The sequence below is a fragment of the Leptinotarsa decemlineata genome, unplaced genomic scaffold (genome assembly GCF_025532065.1).
Source record: "Leptinotarsa decemlineata unplaced genomic scaffold, Ldec_3_MD MMD2_P_RNA_scaffold_5, whole genome shotgun sequence".
NCBI lineage: Eukaryota > Metazoa > Arthropoda > Insecta > Coleoptera > Chrysomelidae > Leptinotarsa > Leptinotarsa decemlineata.
The window spans coordinates 190,858-211,575 of NW_027412532.1; the positions used below are offsets into that span (position 1 = coordinate 190,858).

At 37.2% G+C, this 20,718-nt stretch overlaps 2 protein-coding genes across 4 annotated transcripts; both read left to right on the forward strand.

Moving 5' to 3' along the window:
• Window positions 1–538: 538 nt before the first annotated feature.
• Window positions 539–2,084, forward strand: LOC111502189 (uncharacterized). The gene is made up of 3 exons (XM_023156198.2): window positions 539–1,003; window positions 1,063–1,191; window positions 1,590–2,084. Exons 1-3 carry the CDS (start codon window positions 809–811, stop codon window positions 1,959–1,961), a joined length of 696 nt encoding a protein of 231 aa, XP_023011966.2. The 5' UTR covers window positions 539–808; the 3' UTR covers window positions 1,962–2,084.
• A 141-nt stretch (window positions 2,085–2,225) lies between these two features.
• LOC111502190 (uncharacterized) lies at window positions 2,226–15,137 on the forward strand. 3 transcript variants are annotated; one of them, XR_012468474.1, is made up of 7 exons: window positions 2,226–2,846; window positions 3,017–3,292; window positions 4,167–4,322; window positions 4,401–4,566; window positions 4,707–4,991; window positions 5,318–5,778; window positions 6,484–10,595. XR_012468474.1 is itself a non-coding variant. In XM_074186802.1 (7 exons), exons 2-7 carry the CDS (start codon window positions 11,711–11,713, stop codon window positions 14,972–14,974), a joined length of 1,644 nt encoding a protein of 547 aa, XP_074042903.1. In that variant the 5' UTR covers window positions 5,606–5,778; window positions 10,528–11,710; the 3' UTR covers window positions 14,975–15,137. The 3 variants fall into 3 exon arrangements, 2 of the variants coding, with proteins under 2 accessions (XP_074042903.1, XP_074042904.1); XM_074186802.1 differs by lacking the exons at window positions 2,226–2,846; window positions 3,017–3,292; window positions 4,167–4,322; window positions 4,401–4,566; window positions 4,707–4,991 and adding exons at window positions 12,352–12,627; window positions 13,525–13,680; window positions 13,759–13,924; window positions 14,066–14,350; window positions 14,685–15,137 and having other exon boundaries at window positions 5,606–5,778; window positions 10,528–12,181; XM_074186803.1 differs by lacking the exons at window positions 2,226–2,846; window positions 3,017–3,292; window positions 4,167–4,322; ... (1 more) ...; window positions 4,707–4,991; window positions 6,484–10,595 and adding exons at window positions 11,801–12,181; window positions 12,352–12,627; window positions 13,525–13,680; ... (1 more) ...; window positions 14,066–14,350; window positions 14,685–15,135 and having other exon boundaries at window positions 5,606–5,778.
• Window positions 15,138–20,718: the final 5,581 nt, after the last annotated feature.

Genomic DNA, 20,718 nt, shown 5'->3' on the forward strand with positions numbered 1-20,718 from the left:
GTGAAAGATGAGATAAAATGTGACAAATAATATTTTTTCAGGAAAGATCAAGTTCTCTCTCAATGTTTTTGGCTTTTGCTTCCATTAAGGGGCATTAGGCTAAAGGAAATATTAGTTTTTATGGAAACCCAGAAGTTTCTTAGAAATTTCGACTTTAATCTCAAAATTTTGATTTGGCCTTTCTGCACTTCCGTTAGTTTTTGGGAAAAAAGCTTTTTGGCTTCAAACTTCATAAAAAACTAGGGAACTTTCAAGGTTGATTGTTTTTTTTATTCCTTTCTTCCTTCTAACCGCTAGACGGTTGGAGGTCCATGGACACAGATTAACCATGGACATAACAGCTATGGCGTTTCGTTGATCATTCCAGAGATACTCTCATGTTGCACTGACACTACATTGTTACAGATGTTGTTGCACATCTATCAACATGTCTTTTTTTTTGCGTTGAGTTTTTGGTAAATAAAGCAAATTTGTCAACTTAACACCAGGGTTTCTTCCTACACAGAATTCTGTGGTTTCTATGCATCTTCATAATAATAAAAAGAAGAAAAAGTTGGGTTATATTATTCGGAGACTGTTTACTATATACAATGACATTATTATCTATGACTATTTCTTATTTAATACCTTGAATCGAACCTGAATTTTTGTAATACAAAAATAACTGACTCCGAACTCTTCCTACCCTCATCTAAATTTCTAATCAACCCGTACGATGTGAAAATTATGACACAATCACAAAAGGCTATTTGATCAACTGCAATAATAAAGTCGTATAGATAATCTGGAAATACCTGGAGTTAGCAACATGAAGGGCAGGAGTTTTTTGTCGGACCTGCAGAAAAAAGCTCTGCTGAATTTCATGGAATCGGAGCCCCAGCTTTGTAAAGGAAAATTTACTCGTGAATTCACACATCAAGTAGCCAAAGACAAGTGGTTAGACATAGCAAGTCGGCTGAATAGCATACCCGGTGCCTACAAAGATTGGCTGCAATGGAGAAGAGTTAGTATCTCTCGTTAATGACTTGTTCGGTCATCGTATAAGATCTTTATTGATTTCAGACCTGGCAAGACATGAAGAAACTGGTGAAAAGAAAGAGGACACTCTGCAACGTTATTCTTGCTCAAGATGAAGAGAAAATACTGAGCTTAATAGGAGATGGCGAAGATGAGAGCGAAGATTCCAAAATGGTGAAGTAACTTTTATAACTTTGTTAGTTTGGCACTTCTTTCCAAAATTATATGGATTTCATGAGTAAAATTCATGGTTGATGTGTTCAGAGAGCATTCTCTTACATATTGTTGTATGGAGAATTTCAGCATCTCCAAGATAGGAAATTGTTTCAAATAACAAATTTTGTTAAAGAAAGATTCAATGTCATCAATAAATAAATCGAAGAGGGATCTTTGAGGATCCCACTCTGGGAATATTCTACCAGCTGTGAAAACTTACATTGTTGAATATATAAGTAAGAAAAAATAAAAGTGTTTAAAATAAGTCGTTGGAGTGTTATGCTCAGTCAACATAGTACTGATATTGTTTCTTGTGAAGAAAAAATATTATAAATCATATGAACATGCTCTTTCAGGATACAGGAGGATCAGAAGTCCAATCAGAGCAAGAGTTGATATATGTAGAATACGTAAACTCCCACACCGATGGAGAAACAAAACCCGACGAAGCACTGCAAGATGGCTTCAAACGGAACTATGAGGTAGACCAGGATTTGGATGAGAGTGCATATTATTCTTTCAAGTCCAACCGGCATTTCAAAAGGAAGAGACCAGTGACACTTGCAGAACGGAAATTAAGAATGAGGGAAACCTATTGTCGAGAGAAATTGATGGTGATGCGGAGGTATTATCAAGAGAGGATTAGAGTAGAGAGAGAAATTGCTAAAAGTAGTCAGCGAATCGCTTGTGCGCTAGAACAGTTTGTGACGAGATCTTTTCCTAAATGAAGGCTGTTTTTTGTGAAACAAAAGTCTTATTTAAATAAACATTTTCACACCATAGATTATTTCTTCTCTCTATCTTGAATTTTTGATTATATATCCACACAATAAATATACATTAAAGTTTGATCTCTTCTTTTATAGTAGTAGTAGTGTAGATGAAGGACATGCTGAAGAAATTTATTTTTCATTTTGACTACACCAATTCTGAAATTTGACAGAACTCATATAGTGTCGTGTGACACTAGGGCACCACCAGTTTTCCAAATGGAAAACACCATTATTTGAAATCTGACAGTGACAGCTGTCATCTTTCATCTGATCTGCCATTTACGATGTTTACATGGTGTTCCGAAATTGGAGTTCCCAATTAATCGAGCAAAAATAATTAATAGAATTACAGAACAGCTGTGCTACATCATGGAACCCCGTTGTCGCCTCTGTGCGGAATGCTCTAGAGACCAACTAGAAATCTTACAAAACCCTCAATTCTGTTTGAAAATTTTCCAGCTCTTCCAAATCAAAGTGTCGGTGGAGGACAATTTGCCCACTTCCGCTTGTCCCGAGTGCTATGACATGGTCGAAAAGACTTGGATGTTCAACGACCGCATCCAGAAAGCGCAGGACATCCTTTCTCAGATGGCAAACAGCATCCTGGAAATGATGCCGAATGAATCATTACAGGCGCCGGTGATAGTCGATACGAGGTCCGAAAATTTGTCGATGATGGATATTTGCTACATGGAAGTGAAGTCTGACGATAAATGCAACTTTTTACCAGGACAAGTTGAAAATAACTGCTCTGATGGTTCGGATAAGTTGGAACCCGAGAGGAAGCTCAGGAGTTCCGTAGTGTGCAGGAAACGTAAGATTAGGACCTCCAGGAGTGAGGTAAGTGCATGTTGAGTTCGTAAGGGAAAGAGTATGGAAGGTGATACTTCATTATCTGCTATCGCCGTTTGAACGGCGGTATCTCAGCTTGTGCCTAAGTAATGACGAACATTTTTACATATCTAGCATGTTTTCCTCTACCTGATAGTAACCGCTTATCATTATTCTAGACTCGTAAAAATGTCAAGAAGAAAATACCCACTCAGCACAACCCTCAAATTGAAAACTTAGAGTTTGAGGTGAAGGAAGATGGCACAATGATTCCGCAGATAGAGGCAGGTTGGGACTCGTATCCGTTCTCTTGCTGTGACTGTCAGCTTACATTTCCCAATTCCGAGGAGCTCAAGGACCACTTCAGTACCGTGCACAATTCTTGTGCACGCTATCCCTGCGCAGATTGTCCCAAAGTCTACACCAAGTATAGCGTTTTCTTGGCACATGCAAAGGTAAAAATGTGAATCAATCATTTAGTCATTCCAAATAGAAACATCCTAATATACAAACAGTTATTAGATAAAGTGTATCAATAGGACTTTAATGTAATGCAAATTATATCACACACTGAAAATTTAAGATATTTTTGCTCTGAAATTCAATGAAAAGATGTAGAAACATCTTGAGGGATCTTGTAATCTAGCGAGTTCATTTTTGAATTGAGGAACACTACTACCAAAAAACGTGCAAACCTTCTAAAAAGAGAAAGAAAGCAACTCGTCTCAAGAAAAATCCCCCCTTAAACAACTACTTTCATTGAAATTAGTTGTCATTTACTTCAAATTGAATACCACTGCCGAAGTGTAAAGTTTTGGTCTGTCAGTCCGTATGATGTTTCTTACAGTTTGAGTAAATGTATACGTTCATTATGCAACATTTTGTAATGCTGCCGATTTGCTTTAGTGTTATTGTTCATGAACATTTTATAACCTTTGTCTCCTTGCTAGAACTAATTTTGGTTTCCATATCATACCATGTAATATATAATTGGACTGGAATGATGTTGTCAACTATTATTTCACATTCATTCTTGAGGTTATCATAATAATTATTAACATCAACACAGTTAAGATACTAAGTCTTTGTTTATTTTTTCAATGTTATACAGAGTTAATTTTGGAGAAAGATTTTTAGGTTACATAATTCATCACTTTGAAATCGACTGTTAACAATGAGTGATCTGTTATATTTGCTACTAAGTTGGGTGCATCTAGTTTCTTGAACAACTGCCTGCTCGATTCGAAACACATTTGAAAAATGTTTCAATTTGTTGCTGTAAATCAATAATTTTCCTTTCGCTATTCATTTTATGGCACACGTTTGTAGGTTCATAGAACGAGGCTCAAGTTGTGTTGTGATATATGTTACAAATGGTTTCCTACCGCCGGAGAGCAAGAAGAGCATAGAGCACAGCACGGGGATGACCGGCCGCATCTTTGCGGGACATGTGGAAAGAAATTCAGAATGCAGTCAGCATTGATGGTGAGGAAGGCTTCTAAATTGAAACTTTCCAGGATCATCTGTATGTTACACTGTTGAGGATTATTTTATTTCCTTCAGGTTCACGCTCGATCACATTTGCCGGCGGAAATTAAAAACCAATACCAATGTGATGAATGTCCTAAGAAGTTTGGCACGAAGCCCAACCTCATGGCCCATAAGAGGATACACATGGGAATCCGAGATTACACCTGTGACCAGTGTGGTAAAAGTTTTGTGCAAAAAGGTAGGTTTTCTTTTATCTTCCAATATCACACGAAGAATCTTTCACTGTTCCTCAATAAGTGATCATAATATTTTGTTTGTCGCCCCCCCGGGTTCTTTCTGTAAGATAGACGTATATTATAACGTGATGATTATCTACAGGCAACCTGGACAACCACCTGCTGACACACACTGCGGCACGCCCCTTCAACTGCGACCTCTGCGGCAAGGCATTCAAGACTCTGGTACGTCTGCGCAAACACGTCTCCGTCCACTCAGGCCTGAAGCCCCACAAGTGCGACACGTGCGGCAGGCAGTTCCGAGAGAGGGGCACCCTCAAAGAGCACCACCGCATCCACACGGGGGCCATGCCGTTCGCGTGCGAGTTCTGCGGCAAGTGCTTCCGCTTCAAGGGGGTGCTCACCACGCATCGCAGGCAACACACAGGTAAGGAATTTGTGTCTATTCATAAAAATATTGTTCGAAGTGAACTATGACAAAAAGTCTTATTGATACTGAAAGAATGTGAATTTTCACGGCAGGAAATAACTGTCTCAGAGTCATTTTCCGGTACTGCAGTAGGCAGTATCAATGGCAAGTTTGTCTCTGTGCATGGCTTCGTCTCTCCTAATTGAACTACCGGACCTTGTTTGTGTACGATTGAGAACAGGTAGCCAGACTTCTTTAATGTTAATTGCCTCTTTCTATTTAAATTATCCCCGTGTTTCTGAGTTCATGTCTCCTTGGATAGTAATTTTGATGTGCGTTTTCAGGGGAGCGTCCGTATTCGTGCAACGAATGCCAACACCACTTCACAAACTGGCCGAACTACAACAAGCACATGAAGCGGCGACACGGCATCAACACGAGCGTCACTTGCCGGACGAGGCAGGACATCCCGCCGACCGGTATGCCCCACCGTAACCCTCCGGGTACTGTTCTGGCCGCCCCGCAACCCGTCGTCGTGCCCGAGAACTTCGTCGAGCCCCCGCCGACCTTCTACCCCGTACTGAATCTCTACAATATTTCCGAAGAGCTGCTCCAGCAAAGGGTAGGAGTTTGAATGAAAGGTTTCCACAATTTCGCTAGACGTGAAGGATTTTTGTCAGTGTGGTTGACTGGGAGTTCTGTCTTTCTGTTGCCGCTTCGAGTTCGAAATTTATTGATTTCATTCACGGAATTACGTTGATTCGACACCCAACAGTGATAAAGGTTGGAAGTAGGTGATAAACTGGTAAGGAGCTACAGTTTATATGTATTTGTTAGGTACATGTCTTACAAAACCTCTTTTTCTCATTTCCGGAACTGTTACACTTTTTTTTGACGAGAGTTCAGCCAATAGCATTTCCCGTGTGATTAATTCTATGCCAGATGTTCTAATTTTTCCTTTCGGAATACATGTCATTCAAAAACTGATGAAATTTATAAGCAAAAATATACAGAGGTTTTATTCAGGTCTACCAAGAAATTCGACATTCTAATTTGAACTTGAAATTCAGGAAAAACATTGTTTATCATAAACTGTGCAGTCACAAACATTCAAATATTAATTTTTGATTTTTTTCTCTTTATTTTTTCATATAAGTGTAAAATGATTGGTAGATTTTGAAATACTGTTCAGTGAACTAGCATAACTAAAATCCATCAGTTTATAGAAGAGTTCAAATTAGTAATCAAATGAAAAAATCAATTCCAAATCCTATTGTTAAATTTACGTGATTCCATTATCAAACTTTCACTGAAGTGATTTACTCAAACCTAGTTTAGTTTGTTTTACAACTAGCGCCCCTCTAGGCAATGCTTGCCACCTTGTGGCAAAGATTGCCATAAGATAGCGCTAGTGGCGAAGCAAACTAAAGGAAAAATAGGAAATGATCGTCACAAGGTGGCGCTAGCGACGATGCAAACTAAAGGAAAAATAGAAAATGATTGTCGCAAGGTGGCGCTAGCTACGAAGCAAACTAAAGGAAAAATAGAAAATGATTGTCGCAAGGTGGCGCTAGCTACGAAGCAAACTAAAGGAAAACTTGTAAGTGAACGCCACGAGGTGGCGCTAGCGACGATGCAAACTAAAGGAAAAATAGAAAATGATTGTCGCAAGGTGGCGCTAGCTACGAAGCAAACTAAAGGAAAACTTGGAAGTGAACGCCAAGAGGTGGCGCTAGCGGCGAAGCAAACTAAAGGAAAACTTGTAAGTGAACGCCACGAGGTGGCGCTAGCGGCGATGCAAACTAAAGGAAAAATAAGAAATGATCGTCACAAGGTGGCGCTAGCGACGAAGGTAACTAAAGGAAAACTTGGAAGTGAACGCCTCAAGATGGCGCTAGCGGCGAAGCAAACTAAAGGAAAAATAGAAAATGATTGTCGCAAGGTGGCGCTAGCTACGAAGCAAACTAAAGGAAAACTTGGAAGTGAACGCCACGAGGTGGCGCTAGTGGCGATGCAAACTAAAGGAAAAATAGAAAATGATTGTCGCAAGGTGGCGCTAGCTACAAATCAAACTAAAGGAAAACTTGGAAGTGAACGCCACGAGGTGGCGCTAGCGGCGAAGCAAACTAAAGGAAAACTTGTAAGTGAGCGCCACGAGGTGGCGCTAGCGGCGAAACAAACTAAAGGAAAACTTGTAATTGAACGCCACGAGGTGGCGCTAGCGGCGATGCAAACTAAAGGAAAACTGAGAAATGATTGTCACAAGGTGGCGCTAGCGGTGAGACAAACTAAAGGAAAAATATAAAATGATAGATCTTTTTTTATCTTTATTTAAATAGGATATCCTAATAATATACAAATCAACTAGAATGGTACAAATAAAAAAAAAAGGTATGTGTTACATCTATGACTTAAATGTATGACAAACATAAGTTCAATAAAATAATTTTAAAGACATTACTACAAAAACAGCAACATTATACATTAGAAAAATTTCAATGCAACATGTAGAAAGATAAATTACATAATTATTTGAAATATATAACGAACATTAGATGAATGTAATTATACAAATTATAGCTACAGGTAACAAAGACATAATACATATCATATTTGTTCATTTAAAACACATTTCTTCAGTTCATTTTTGAACATGTTCAGAGATGGGCTATTTTTAATTGCATTAGGTAATTTGTTGAACCGATCAAAACCCTTGAAAAACAATGAGTTCATAGTATTTTTGTTTTTTGTTCTGTTAATATATAAGTTATTATTATTTCGAGTGAAGTGGTGGTGAATATCGTGATGAAAGACAATATACTGATTAAAATAAGATGGTCCTAAATTGTTCAATATTTTGTATACGAAGATCATTGTGAAGTATAGCAGTCTTTGGGAAATGGATTGCCAATTTAAAACATTGAGCATAATAGTGATAGGAGTATCTCTACGGCACTTCAAAATGATTCTCATACCACGATTCTGAAGTTTTTGGAGTTGAGACAATTTATTCTGATTGAATAGATATAGGATAGAGGAACAATAGTCGAAGTGGGGCTGAACAATTGACTTGTAAACTGTGATACTTGACTCCGTTGAAAGATTATTGGCAATTCTAGAAAAAAAGAATAATTTCTTTGAAATTTTTTTATGAATATACTCAAAATGTCCATCAAACGATAGAGTGTTATCTATCTGGAACCCCAGATATTTAGTTGAATTCACTATTTCAATTTTGTCATCATCAATGTTGAGATTAATAGTTTTAGAGTCTATTTGGCTGTATTTGAACTTGGTGGTGATTATCATCGCTTTAGTTTCCATCACATTCAGCTTGGATTTATTAATTTTTAAATACTTGTTGACACTTGCTAGAGTATTATTCATTTTTTGTATAGCCATCGTAAGGTTCACATCGCTACATGCCAATAGAGTATCATCAGCAAAAAAGTTCATAAATTCACAGTCGACAAACAATGGCATGTCGTTTAAATATAGTATGAATAGAAGGGGTCCCAGAACACTACCCTGGGGAACTCCAACGTAATTGTCAATTTCACAAGAGAACATGTCTTTAACTCTTACCCGTTGTTTTCTGTTGGTCAAGTAATTAGATAACCAATTATACACTTTGCCCTCAATTCCATATATATTCAATTTGGCTAGTAGTATAGACCTATCAATGGTATCAAATGCTCTTTTGAGGTCAAGGAACACGACTACAACAAACTTATTATTATCCAGCTCAGATTTAAATTTGTTTAGAGATAGTTGCACTGATGACTCACACGAATGCAATTTGCGACAACCCGATTGATTGTTGATTAAAATGTCGTTTTTTTCCACATATTCTATTAGTTGGTTATATACTGCTGTTTCAAGTACCTTCTCAATCGGAGGTAAAGTGTTGATTGGCCTGAATTCTTTACATTTAATAGTATGAGGAATTTTGGGTATAGGAACAATAGTACTACTTTTCAATCTTTCTGGTATTTCGCCAGTTTCAAGAGAGGTGTTGATAAGGTGCAATATAACGTGACCGATAGTCTCAAAAACTTGTTTCAATATTTTGAAGTTGAGGATTTCATGTATACTGCACTTATTATCCAAGGAAATTATAATTTTACGTAGGTCATTTAACGAAAGCAATCTGAATTCTGAGAAAGTTTTGTATAAATTGAAGTTTTTATTGCACCATGACTCTGAATAGTCAATGCTAGCCACAATTTCATTTATGCTTTCAACAAAATAACTGTTGAAGTTATCTGATATTTCAATAACATCTTTTAGTAATATAAGTTCATCCGTTTTCTCAAACTGAATACAATTTGGAAAGTCAATGTCATCTCCTTTAACTAGTTTTTTGAGAGTTTTCCACATTTGTTTAGAGTTGTTTCTATACCGATCAATTTTTTCAAAATAATATTGATCTTTTTTTCTTTTCAACACATTGACAACATCATTTCTCAATTTCTTGAAAGTTTCCCAGTTATTTTGTTTTTCTAGATTTGAACGGTTTCTGAAAGCTCTGTATGCCCTATCACGATTCTTAATTTTACAGTGAACTTCGTTATCAAACCATTGCAAATGACTGTTAATACTACAATTTTGTATTGGAGAAATATCATCAATAACTGCTTTGCAATTATTCAGTATTTCTTTATAAATAACTTCAACATCAGTAGAATTTAAAGACCATTTACATGATATTAAGTTAATTTTTATAAGGTCCAAATTGCTTTCATTTAAGTTTCTATATTTTTTTATAGTTTGATTTTCGTTATTATGAATATTAGTAAAGTTGACAGTGATTGTTGAATGGTCTGTTATTATTGGATATGAGTGCACCGACGCTTGACATCTATTTACGTTCGTTAATACATAATCTATAAGCGATTCGCTGTGGTTAGTAACTCTAGTTGGTTCATTGATTATTTGCGATATGCCATACGTATTGAGAAGGTTTTTTAATCTAGATACATGAAAACTATCATCAGAGTAGTTCAGATTGAAGTCGCCCACTAAAATACAATGAAATTTCGTCAAAAATAAACTATCACAGATATTTTCAAAATCCTCTAAGAATTTTGCATCAGATCCTGAGGGTGAGTGATAAAGACATCCCACTAAAATAGGGCGTTTGAGTCTAATTTTCAGAATTTTACACCAGTAATTACCTTCTAATATATATGTTTTAAATACAGAGTTCACAATGTCACTTTTTATATATATATTAAGACACCACCTGTATGTCGACTTTTTGAGTCACAGCGTACTATATTGTAATTAGGAATTTTCAGTTCACTTTCTTCAATATCATTGGTTATTCAGGATTCACTTAGTAATATAATTTTTGGGTTGTAGCAAACTAGACTTCCTTGTAATTGATCTTTGTTTTTAAGAAGACTTTGGATATTTAGGTATATAATGTCAGTGTTTAATTGTATATTAGAATTATTTTCTACTTTTTTGAAGGATTATTCCAAATTTTGTTGACAATCATGGGTTTGTTATTCATATATTTTATCGTTTTTGAGTTGTCCCCGTTTTCAAGGTGGCGCTAGCTACGAAGCAAACTAAAGGAAAACTTGGAAGTGAACGCCTCAAGATGGCGCTAACGGCGAAGCAAACTAAAGGAAAACTGAGAAATGATTGTCACAAGGTGGCGCTAGCGGTGAGACAAACTAAAGGAAAAATAGAAAATGATTGTCGTAAGGTGGCGCTAGCTACGAAGCAAACTAAAGGAGAACTTGGAAGTGAATGCCTCAAGATAACGCTAGCGGCGAAGCAAACTAAAGGAAAAATAGAAAATGATTGTCGCAAGGTGGCGCTAGCTACGCAGCAAACTAAAGGAAAACTTGGAAGTGAACGCCTCAAGATGGCGCTATCGGCGAAGCAAACTAAAGGAAAAATAGGAAATGATTGTCGCAAGGTGGCGCTAGCGACGAAACAAACTAAAGGAAAACTTGTAAGTGAACGCCTCAAGATGGCGCTATCGGCGAAGCAAACTAAAGGAAAAATAGGAAATGATTGTCGCAAGGTGGCACTAGCGGCGAAGCAAACTAAAGGAAAACTTGGAAGTGACCAGGATTTGGATGAGAGTGTATATTATTCTGTCAAGTCCAACCGGCATTTCAAAAGGAAGAGACCAGTGACACTTGCAGAACGGAAATTGAGAATGAGGGAAACCTATTGTCGAGAGAAATTGATGGTGATGCGGAGGTATTATCAAGAGAGGATTAGAGTAGAGAGAGAAATTGCTAAAAGTAGTCAGCGAATCGCTTGTGCGCTAGAACAGTTTGTGACAAGATCTTTTCCTAAATGAATGCTGTTTTTCGTGAAACAGCCTTATTTAAATATACATTTTTACACCATAGATTATTTTTTCTCTCTATCTTGAATTTTTGATTATATATCCACAAAATAAATATACATTCAATTTCGATTTTTTTTTTATAGTAGTAGTAGTAGTGTAGATGAGGGACATGCTGAAGAAGTTTATTTTTCATTAGGTCTACACCAATTCTGAAATTTGACAGAACTCATATAGTGTCGTGTGACACTAGGGCATCAGTAGTTTTCCAAATGGAAAACTCATTATTTGAAATCTGACAGTGACAGCTGTCATCTTTCATCTTATCTGCCATTTACGATGTTTACATGGTGTTCTGAAATTGGAGTTCACAATTAATTGAGCAAAAATAATTAATAGAATTACAGAACAGCTGTGCTACATCATGGAACCCCGTTGTCGCCTCTGTGCGGAATGTTCTAGAGACCAACTAGAAATCTTACAAAACCCTCAATTCTGTTTGAAAATTTTCCAGCTCTTCCAAATCAAAGTGTCGGTGGAGGACAATTTGCCCACTTCCGCTTGTCCCGAGTGCTACGACATGGTCGAAAAGACTTGGATGTTCAACGACCGCATCCAGAAAGCGCAGGACATCCTTTCACAGATGGCAAACAGCATCCTGGAAATGATGCCGAATGAATCGTTGCAGGCGCCGGTGATAGTCGATACGAGGTCCGAAAATTTGTCTATGATGGATATTTGCTACATGGAAGTGAAGTCTGATGATAAATGCAACTTTTTACCAGGACAAGTTGAAAATGACTGCTCTGATGGTTCGGATAAGTTGGAACCCGAGAGGAAGCTCAGGAGTTCCGTAGTGTGCAGGAAACGTAAGATTAGGACCTCCAGGAGTGAGGTAAGTGCATTTTGAGTTCGTAAGGGAAAGAGTATGGAAGGTGATACTTCATTATCTGCTATCGCTGTTTGAACGGCGGTATCTCAGCTTGTGCCTAAGTAATGATGAACATTTTTACATATTTAGCATGTCTTCCTCTACCTGATAGTAACCGCTTATCATTATTCTAGACTCGTAAAAATGTCAAGAAGAAAATACCCACTCAGCACAACCCTCAAATTGAAAACTTAGAGTTTGAGGTGAAGGAAGATGGCACAATGATTCCGCAAATAGAGGCGGGCTGGGACTCATATCCGTTCTCTTGCTGTGACTGTCAGCTTACATTTCCCAATTCCGAGGAGCTCAAGGACCACTTCAGTACCGTGCACAATTCTTGTGCACGCTATCCCTGCGCAGATTGTCCCAAAGTCTACACCAAGTATAGCGTTTTCTTGGCACATGCAAAGGTAAAAATGTAAATCAATCATTTAGTCATTCCAAATAGAAACATCCTAATACACAAACAGTTATTAGATGAAGTGTATCAATAAGACTTTAATGTAATGCAAATTATATCACACACTGAAAATTTAAGATATTTTTGCTCTGAAATTCAATGAAAAGATGTAGAAACATCTTGAGGGTTCTTATAATCTAGCGAGTTCATTTTTGAATTGAGGAACACTACTACCAAGCCATCTTCATACAAAAAACGTGCAAACCTTCTAAAAAGAGAAAGAAAGCAACTCGTCTCGAAAAATCCCCCTTAAACAACTACTTTCATTGAAATTAGTTGTCATTTACTTCAAATTGAATACCACTGTCGAAGTGTAAAGTTTTGGTCTGTCAGTCCGTATGATGTAGGAAGTAAAAGTTGTTTTTTCTTACAGTTTGAGTAAATGTATACGTTTATTATGCAACATTTCGAAATGCTGCCGATTTTCTTTAGTGTTATTGTTCATGAACATTTTATAACCTTTGTCTCCTTGCTAGAACTAATTTTGGTTTCCATATCATACCGTGTAATATATAATTGGACTGGAATGATGTTATCATTAACATTAATTCTTGAGGTTATCATAATAATTATTAACATCAACACAGTTAAGATACTAAGTCTCTGTTTATTTTTTCAATGTTATACAGATTTAATTTTGGAGAAAGATTTCTAGGTTTCATAATTCATAACTGTGAAATCGACTGTTAACAGTGAGTGATGTGTTATTTTTTCTACTAAGTTGGGTGCATCTAGTTTCTTGAACAACTGCCTGTTCGATTCGAAACACATTTGAAAAATGTTTCAATTTGTTGATGTAAATCAATAATTTTCCTTTCAGTATTCATTTTATGGCACACGCTTGTAGGTTCATAGAACGAGGCTCAAGTTGTGTTGTGATATATGTTACAAATGGTTTCCTACCGCCGGAGAGCAAGAAGAGCATAGAGCACAGCACGGGGATGACCGGCCGCATCTTTGCGGGACATGTGGAAAGAAATTCAGAATGCAGTCAGCATTGATGGTGAGGAAGGCTTCTAAATTGAAACTTTCCAGGATCATCTGTATGTTACAGTGTTCAGGATTATTTTATTTCCTTCAGGTTCACGCTCGATCACATTTGCCGGCGGAAATTAAAAACCAATACCAATGTGATGAATGTCCTAAGAAGTTTGGCACGAAGCCCAACCTCATGGCCCATAAGAGGATACACACGGGAATCCGAGATTACACCTGTGACCAGTGTGGTAAAAGTTTTGTGCAAAAAGGTAGGTTTTCTTTTATCTTCCAATATCACAAGAAGAATCTTTCACTGTTCTCCAATAAGTGATCATAATATTTTGTTTGTCGCCCCCCCCGGGTTCTATCTGTAAGAAAGACGTATATTATAACGTGATGATCATCTTCAGGCAACCTGGACAACCACCTGCTGACACACACTGCGGCACGCCCCTTCAACTGCGACCTCTGCGGCAAGGCGTTCAAGACTCTGGTACGTCTGCGCAAACACATCTCCGTCCACTCAGGCCTGAAGCCCCACAAGTGCGACACGTGCGGCAGGCAGTTCCGAGAGAGGGGCACCCTCAAAGAGCACCACCGCATCCACACGGGGGCCATGCCGTTCGCGTGCGAGTTCTGCGGCAAGTGCTTCCGCTTCAAGGGGGTGCTTACCACGCATCGCAGGCAACACACAGGTAGGGAATTTGTGTCTATTTATAAAAATATTGTTCGAAGTGAACTATGACAAAAAGTCTTATTGGTCAAAGAATGTGAACTTTCATGGCTGGAAATAACTGTCTCAGAGTCATTTTCCGGCACTGCAGTAGGCAGTATCGATGGCAAATTTGTCTCTGTGCATGGCTTTGTTTCTCCTAATTGAACTACCGGACCTTGTTTGTGGACGATTGAGAACAGGTAGCCAGACTTCTTTAATGTTAATTGCCTCTTTCTATTTAAATTATCCCCGTGTTTCTGAGTTCATGTCTCCTTTATGTATCCTTGGATAGTAATTTTGATGTGCGTTTTCAGGGGAGCGTCCGTATTCGTGCAACGAATGTCAACACCACTTCACGAACTGGCCGAACTACAACAAGCACATGAAGCGGCGACACGGCATCAACACGAGCGTCACTTGCCGGACGAGGCAGGACATCCCGCCGACCGGTATGCCCCACCGTAACCCTCCGGGTACTGTTCTGGCCGCCCCGCAACCCGTCGTCGTGCCCGAGAACTTCGTCGAGCCCCCGCCGACCTTCTACCCCGTACTGAATCTCTACAATATTCCCGAAGAGCTGCTCCAGCAAAGGGTAGGAGTTTGAATGAAAGGTTTCCACAATTTCGCTAGACGTGAAGGATTTTTGTCAGTGTGGTTGACTGGGAGTTCTGTCTTTCTGTTGCCGCTTTGAATTCGAAATTTATTGATTTCATTCACGGAATTACGTTGATTCGACACCCAACAATGATAAAGGTTGGAAGTAGGTGATAAACTGGTAAGGAGCTACAGTTTATATGTATTTGTTAGGTACATGTCTTACAAAACCTCTTTTTCTCATTTCCGGAACTGTAACACTTTTTTTGACGAGAGTTTAGCCAATAGCATTTCCCGTGTGATTAATTCTATGCCAGATGTTTTAATTTTTCCTTTCGGAATACATGTCATTCAAAAACTGATGAAATTTATAAGCAAAAATATACAGAGGTTTTATTCAGGTCTACCAAGAAATTCGACATTCTAATTTGGACTTGAAATTCAGGAAAAACATTGTTTATCATAAACTGTGCAGTCACACACATTCAAATAATAATTTTTGATTCTTTTCTCCTTATTTTTTCATATAAGTGTAAAATGACTGGTAGATTTTGAAATATTGTTCAGTGAACTAGCATAACTAAAATCCACCAGTTTATAGAACAGTTCAAATTAGTAATCAAATGAAAAAATCAATTCCAAATCGAAAACCAATTGTTAAATTTACGTGATTTCACTATCAAACTTTCACTGAAGTGATTTACTCAAACCTAGTTTAGTTTGTTTTACAGCTAGCGCCCCTGTAGGCAATGCTTGCCACCTTGTGGCAAAGATTGCCATAAGATAGCGCTAGTGGCGAAGCAAACTAAAGGAAAAATAGAAAATGATTGTCGCAAGGTGGCGCTAGCTACGAAGCAAACTAAAGGTAAACTTGGAAGTGAACGCCACGAGGTGGCGCTAGCGGCAAAGCAAACTGAAGGAAAACTTGTAAGTGAACGCCACGAGGTGGCGCTAGCGACGATGCAAACTAAAGGAAAAATAGAAAATGATTGTCGCAAGGTGGCGCTAGATACGAAGCAAACTAAAGGAAAACTTGTAAGTGAACGCCTCAAGATGGTGCTAGCGGCGAAGCAAACAGAAGGAAAAATAGAAAATGATTGTCGCAAGGTGGCGCTAGCTGTGAAGCAAACTAAAGGAAAACTTGGAAGTGAACGCCACGAGGTGGCGCTAGCGGCGAAGCAAACTAAAGGAAAACTTGTAAGTGAATGCCACGAGGTGGCGCTAGCGGCGATGCAAACTAAAGGAAAACTGAGGAATGATTGTCACAAGGTGGCGCTAGCGGTCAGACAAACTAAAGGAAAACTTGGAAATGATTGTCGTAAGGTGGCGCTAGCTACGAAGCAAACTAAAGGAAAACTTGGAAGTGAACGCCACGAGGTGGCGCCAGCGGCGATGCAAACTAAAGGAAAACTGAGAAATGATTGTCACAAGGTGGCGCTAGCGGTGAGACAAACTAAAGGAAAAATAGAAAATGATAGATCTTTTTTTATCTTTATTTAAATAGGATATCCTAATAATATACAAATCAACTAGAATGGTACAAATAAAAAAAAAAGTATGTGTTACATCTATGACTTAAATGTATGCCAAACATAAGTTCAATAAAATATTTTTAAAGACATTACTACAAAAACAGCAACATTATACATTCGAAAAATTTCAATGCAACATGTAGAAAGATAAATTACATAATTATTTGAAATATATCACGAACATTAGATGAATGGAATTATGAATGGAACAATTGACTTGTAAACTGTGATACTTGACTCCGTTGAAAGATTATTGGCAATTCTAGAAAAAAAGAATAATTTCTTTGAAATTTTTTTATGAATATACTCAAAATGTTCATCAAACGATAGAGTGTTATCTATCTGGAATCCCAGATATTTAGTTGAATTCATTATTTCAATTTTGTCATCATCAATGTTGAGATTAATAGTTTTAGAGTCTATTTGGCTGTATTTGAACTTGGTGGTGATTATCATCGCTTTAGTTTTCATCACATTCAGCTTGAGTTTATTAATTTTTAAATACTTGTTGACACTTGCTAGAGTATTATTCATTTTTTGTATAGCCATCGTAAGGTTCACATCGCTACATGCCAATAGAGTATCATCAGCAAAAAAGTTCATAAATTCACAGTCGACAAACAATGGCATGTCGTTTAAATATAGTGTGAATAGAAGGGGTCCCAGAACACTACCCTGGGAAACTCCAACGTAATTGTCAATTTCACAAGAGAACATGTCTTTAACTCTTACCCGTTGTTTTCTGTTGGTCAAGTAATTAGATAACCAATTATACACTTTGCCCTCAATTCCATATATATTCAATTTGGCTAGTAGTATAGACCTATCAATGGTCTCAAATGCTCTTTTGAGGTCAAGGAACACGACTACAACAAACTTATCCAGCTCAGATTTAAATTTGTTTAGAGATAGTTGCACTGATGACTCACACGAATGCAATTTGCGAAAACCCGATTGATTGTTGATTAAAATGTCGTTTTTTTCCACATATTCTATTAGTTGGTTATATACTGCTGTTTCAAGTACCTTCTCAATCGGAGGTAAAGTGTTGATTGGCCTGAATTCTTTACATTTAATAGTATGAGGAATTTTGGGTATAGGAACAATAGTACTACTTTTCAATCTTTCTGGTATTTCGCCAGTTTCAAGAGAGGTGTTGATAAGGTGCAATATAACGTGACCGTTATCCAAGGAAATTATAATTTTACGTAGGTTATTTAACGAAAGCAATCTGAATTCTGAGAAAGTTTTGTATAAATTGAAGTTTTTATTGCACCATGACTCTGAATAGTCAATGCTAGCCACAATTTCATTTATGCTTTCAACAAAATAACTGTTGAAGTTATCTGATATTTCAATAACATCTTTTAGTAATATAAGTTCATCCGTTTTCTCAAACTGAATACAATTTGGAAAGTCAATGTCATCTCCTTTAACTAGTTTTTTGAGAGTTTTCCACATTTGTTTAGAGTTGTTTCTATACCGATCAATTTTTTCAAAATAATATTGATCTTTTTTTCTTTTCAACACATTGACAACATCATTTCTCAATTTCTTGAAAGTTTCCCAGTTATTTTGTTTTTCTAGATTTGAACGGTTTCTGAAAGCTCTGTATGCCCTATCACGATTCTTAATTTTACAGTGAACTTCGTTATCAAACCATTGCAAATGACTGTTAATACTACAATTTTGTATTGGAGAAATATCATCAATAACTGCTTTGCAATTATTCAGTATTTCTTTATAAATAACTTCAACATCAGTAGAATTTAAAGACCATTTACATGATATTAAGTTAATTTTTATAAGGTCCAAATTGCTTTCATTTAAGTTTCTATATTTTTTTATAGTTTGATTTTCGTTATTATGAATATTAGTAAAGTTGACAGTGATTGTTGAATGGTCTGTTATTATTGGATATGAGTGCACCGACGCTTGACATCTATTTACGTTCGTTAATACGTAATCTATAAGCGATTCGCTGTGGTTAGTAACTCTAGTTGGTTCATTGATTATTTGCGATATGCCATACGTATTGAGAAGGTTTTTTAATCTAGATACATGAAAACTATCATCAGAGTAGTTCAGATTGAAGTCGCCCACTAAAATACAATGAAATTTCGTCAAAAATAAACTATCACAGATATTTTCAAAATCCTCTAAGAATTTTGCATCAGATCCTGAGGGTGAGTGATAAAGACATCCCACTAAAATAGGGCGTTTGAGTCTAATTTTCAGAATTTTACACCAGTAATTACCTTCTAATATATATGTTTTATATACAGAGTTCACAATGTCACTTTTTATATATATATTAAGACACCACCTGTATGTCGACTTTATGAGTCACAGCGTACTATATTGTAATTAGGAATTTTCAGTTCACTTTCTTCAATATCATTGGTTATTCGGGATTCACTTAGTAATATAATTTTTGGGTTGTAGCAAACTAGACTTCCTTGTAATTGATTTTTGTTTTTAAGAAGACTTTGAATATTTAGGTATATGTCAGTGTTTAATTGTATATTAGAATTATTTTCTACTTTTTTGAAGGATTATTCCAAATTTTGTTGACAATCATGGGTTTGTTATTCATATATTTTATTGTTTTTGAGTTGTCACCGTTTTCAAGGTGGCGCTAGCTACGAAGCAAACTAAAGGAAAACTTGGAAGTGAACGCCTCAAGATGGCGCTAACGGCGAAGCAAACTGAAGGAAAACTGAGAAATGATTGTCACAAGGTGGCGCTAGCGGTGAAACAAACTAAAGGAAAACTTGAAAATGATTGTCGTAAGGTGGCGCTAGCTACACAGCAAACTAAAGGAAAACTCAGCGCCTCAAGAAGGCGCTATCGGCGAAGCAAACTAAAGGAAAAATAGGAAATGATTGTCGCAAGGTGGCGCTAGCGACGAAACAAACTGAAGGAAAACTTGTAAGTGAACGCCTCAAGATGGCGCTAGCGGCGAAGCAAACTAAAGGAAAAATAGGAAATGATTGTCGCAAGGTGGCGCTAGCTACGAAGCAAACTAAAGGAAAACTTGGAAGTGAACGCCACGTGGTGGCGCTAGCGGCAATGCAAACTAAAGGAAAACTGAGAAATGATGTTCACAAGGTGGCGCTAGCAGTGAGGCAAACTAAAGGAAAACTTGGAAGTGATTGTCACTAGGTGGCGCTAGCGACGAAGCAAATTAAAGGAAAAATAGGAAATGATTGTCGCAAGGTGGAGCTAGCGACGAAGGTAACTAAAGGAAACTTGGAAATGAACGCCACAAGGTAGCGCTAACGGCGAAGCAAACTAAAGGAAAATTAGGAAATGATTGTCACAAGGTGGCGGTAGCAGTGAAACAAACTAAAGGAAATCTGGAAAATGATTGCCATAAGGTGGCGCTAGCGGTGAATCATACTGAAGGAAAACATGGAAATGATTATTCGAGGTATCAAGGGCTTAGACTTTGAACTATACATAGAATGGCCCAATTGGCTTGTTTTATCATCCTTCAAAGGCAATAGTTGTAGTGTCAGTGCAACAAGTTCGAGTGTCTACTAATAATATGTTTTTACTGCAATAACGGTTTTTGATTTTATAATACCTGACGCCAGCAAAAGAACATACCTATTATTTAACGGTAAAAGTGAAAACTCTGGCGTAGAATAAATCTAAAAACAAGCACCTTTCCCTATCGCCAAAACTGCAATACTCTTTTTGACGTTTTATCAACCTAGTTGGCGTCTTCCAGACTTTCGAAAGCATCCAAAAATATAGTGTCATGTGCGGATGTCAACAATTTCAAACACTTATCATTCATTGTATGGCCGTTCTCCTAAATTTTTCTGGTCTTCAAAATTGGATATGAGCTGCGTGAAACGAGTTTTAATGGTAACATCTTGTCTTTAAAGTAATCTAAGATTTGTTGAAGTGGCAAGAAGTTTTGAAGACTACGCACACTTTCAACTTTTTAAAAATAAGATCAAATCTGTGTATCTTGGTTTATATGGATGGACAATAAACTTTGAATGGACATCTTTTTGAAAAGTCGAAAATTTACGAAGATTCTTGCTTTTAGTGATAATTTTGCTGTGAAAATATTATGAATGAGGATTCAAAACGAACCTTTAAACTTGCAACCATGAATTTGGTGAATATTTTATATTTCATCAGTATAAAAAGGTCAAGCGATGGGTAGACTTCATGTTAAAGAACAGGTATGTATTCAAATAACACT

Excerpts from the sequence above, each read along its gene's own strand:
- LOC111502189 (XM_023156198.2), top strand. The coding sequence starts at position 809 with ATGAAGGGCAGGAGTTTTTTGTCGGACCTGCAGAAAAAAGCTCTGCTG. Across the intron at positions 1,004-1,062 it reads ATTGGCTGCAATGGAGAAGA|ACCTGGCAAGACATGAAGAA; the intron begins GTTAGTATCTCT and ends TATTGATTTCAG. Across the intron at positions 1,192-1,589 it reads AGAGCGAAGATTCCAAAATG|GATACAGGAGGATCAGAAGT; the intron begins GTGAAGTAACTT and ends ATGCTCTTTCAG.
- LOC111502190 (XM_074186802.1), top strand. The coding sequence starts at position 11,711 with ATGGAACCCCGTTGTCGCCTCTGTGCGGAATGTTCTAGAGACCAACTA. Across the intron at positions 12,628-13,524 it reads TTTTCTTGGCACATGCAAAG|GTTCATAGAACGAGGCTCAA; the intron begins GTAAAAATGTAA and ends ACACGCTTGTAG. Across the intron at positions 14,351-14,684 it reads GCATCGCAGGCAACACACAG|GGGAGCGTCCGTATTCGTGC; the intron begins GTAGGGAATTTG and ends GTGCGTTTTCAG.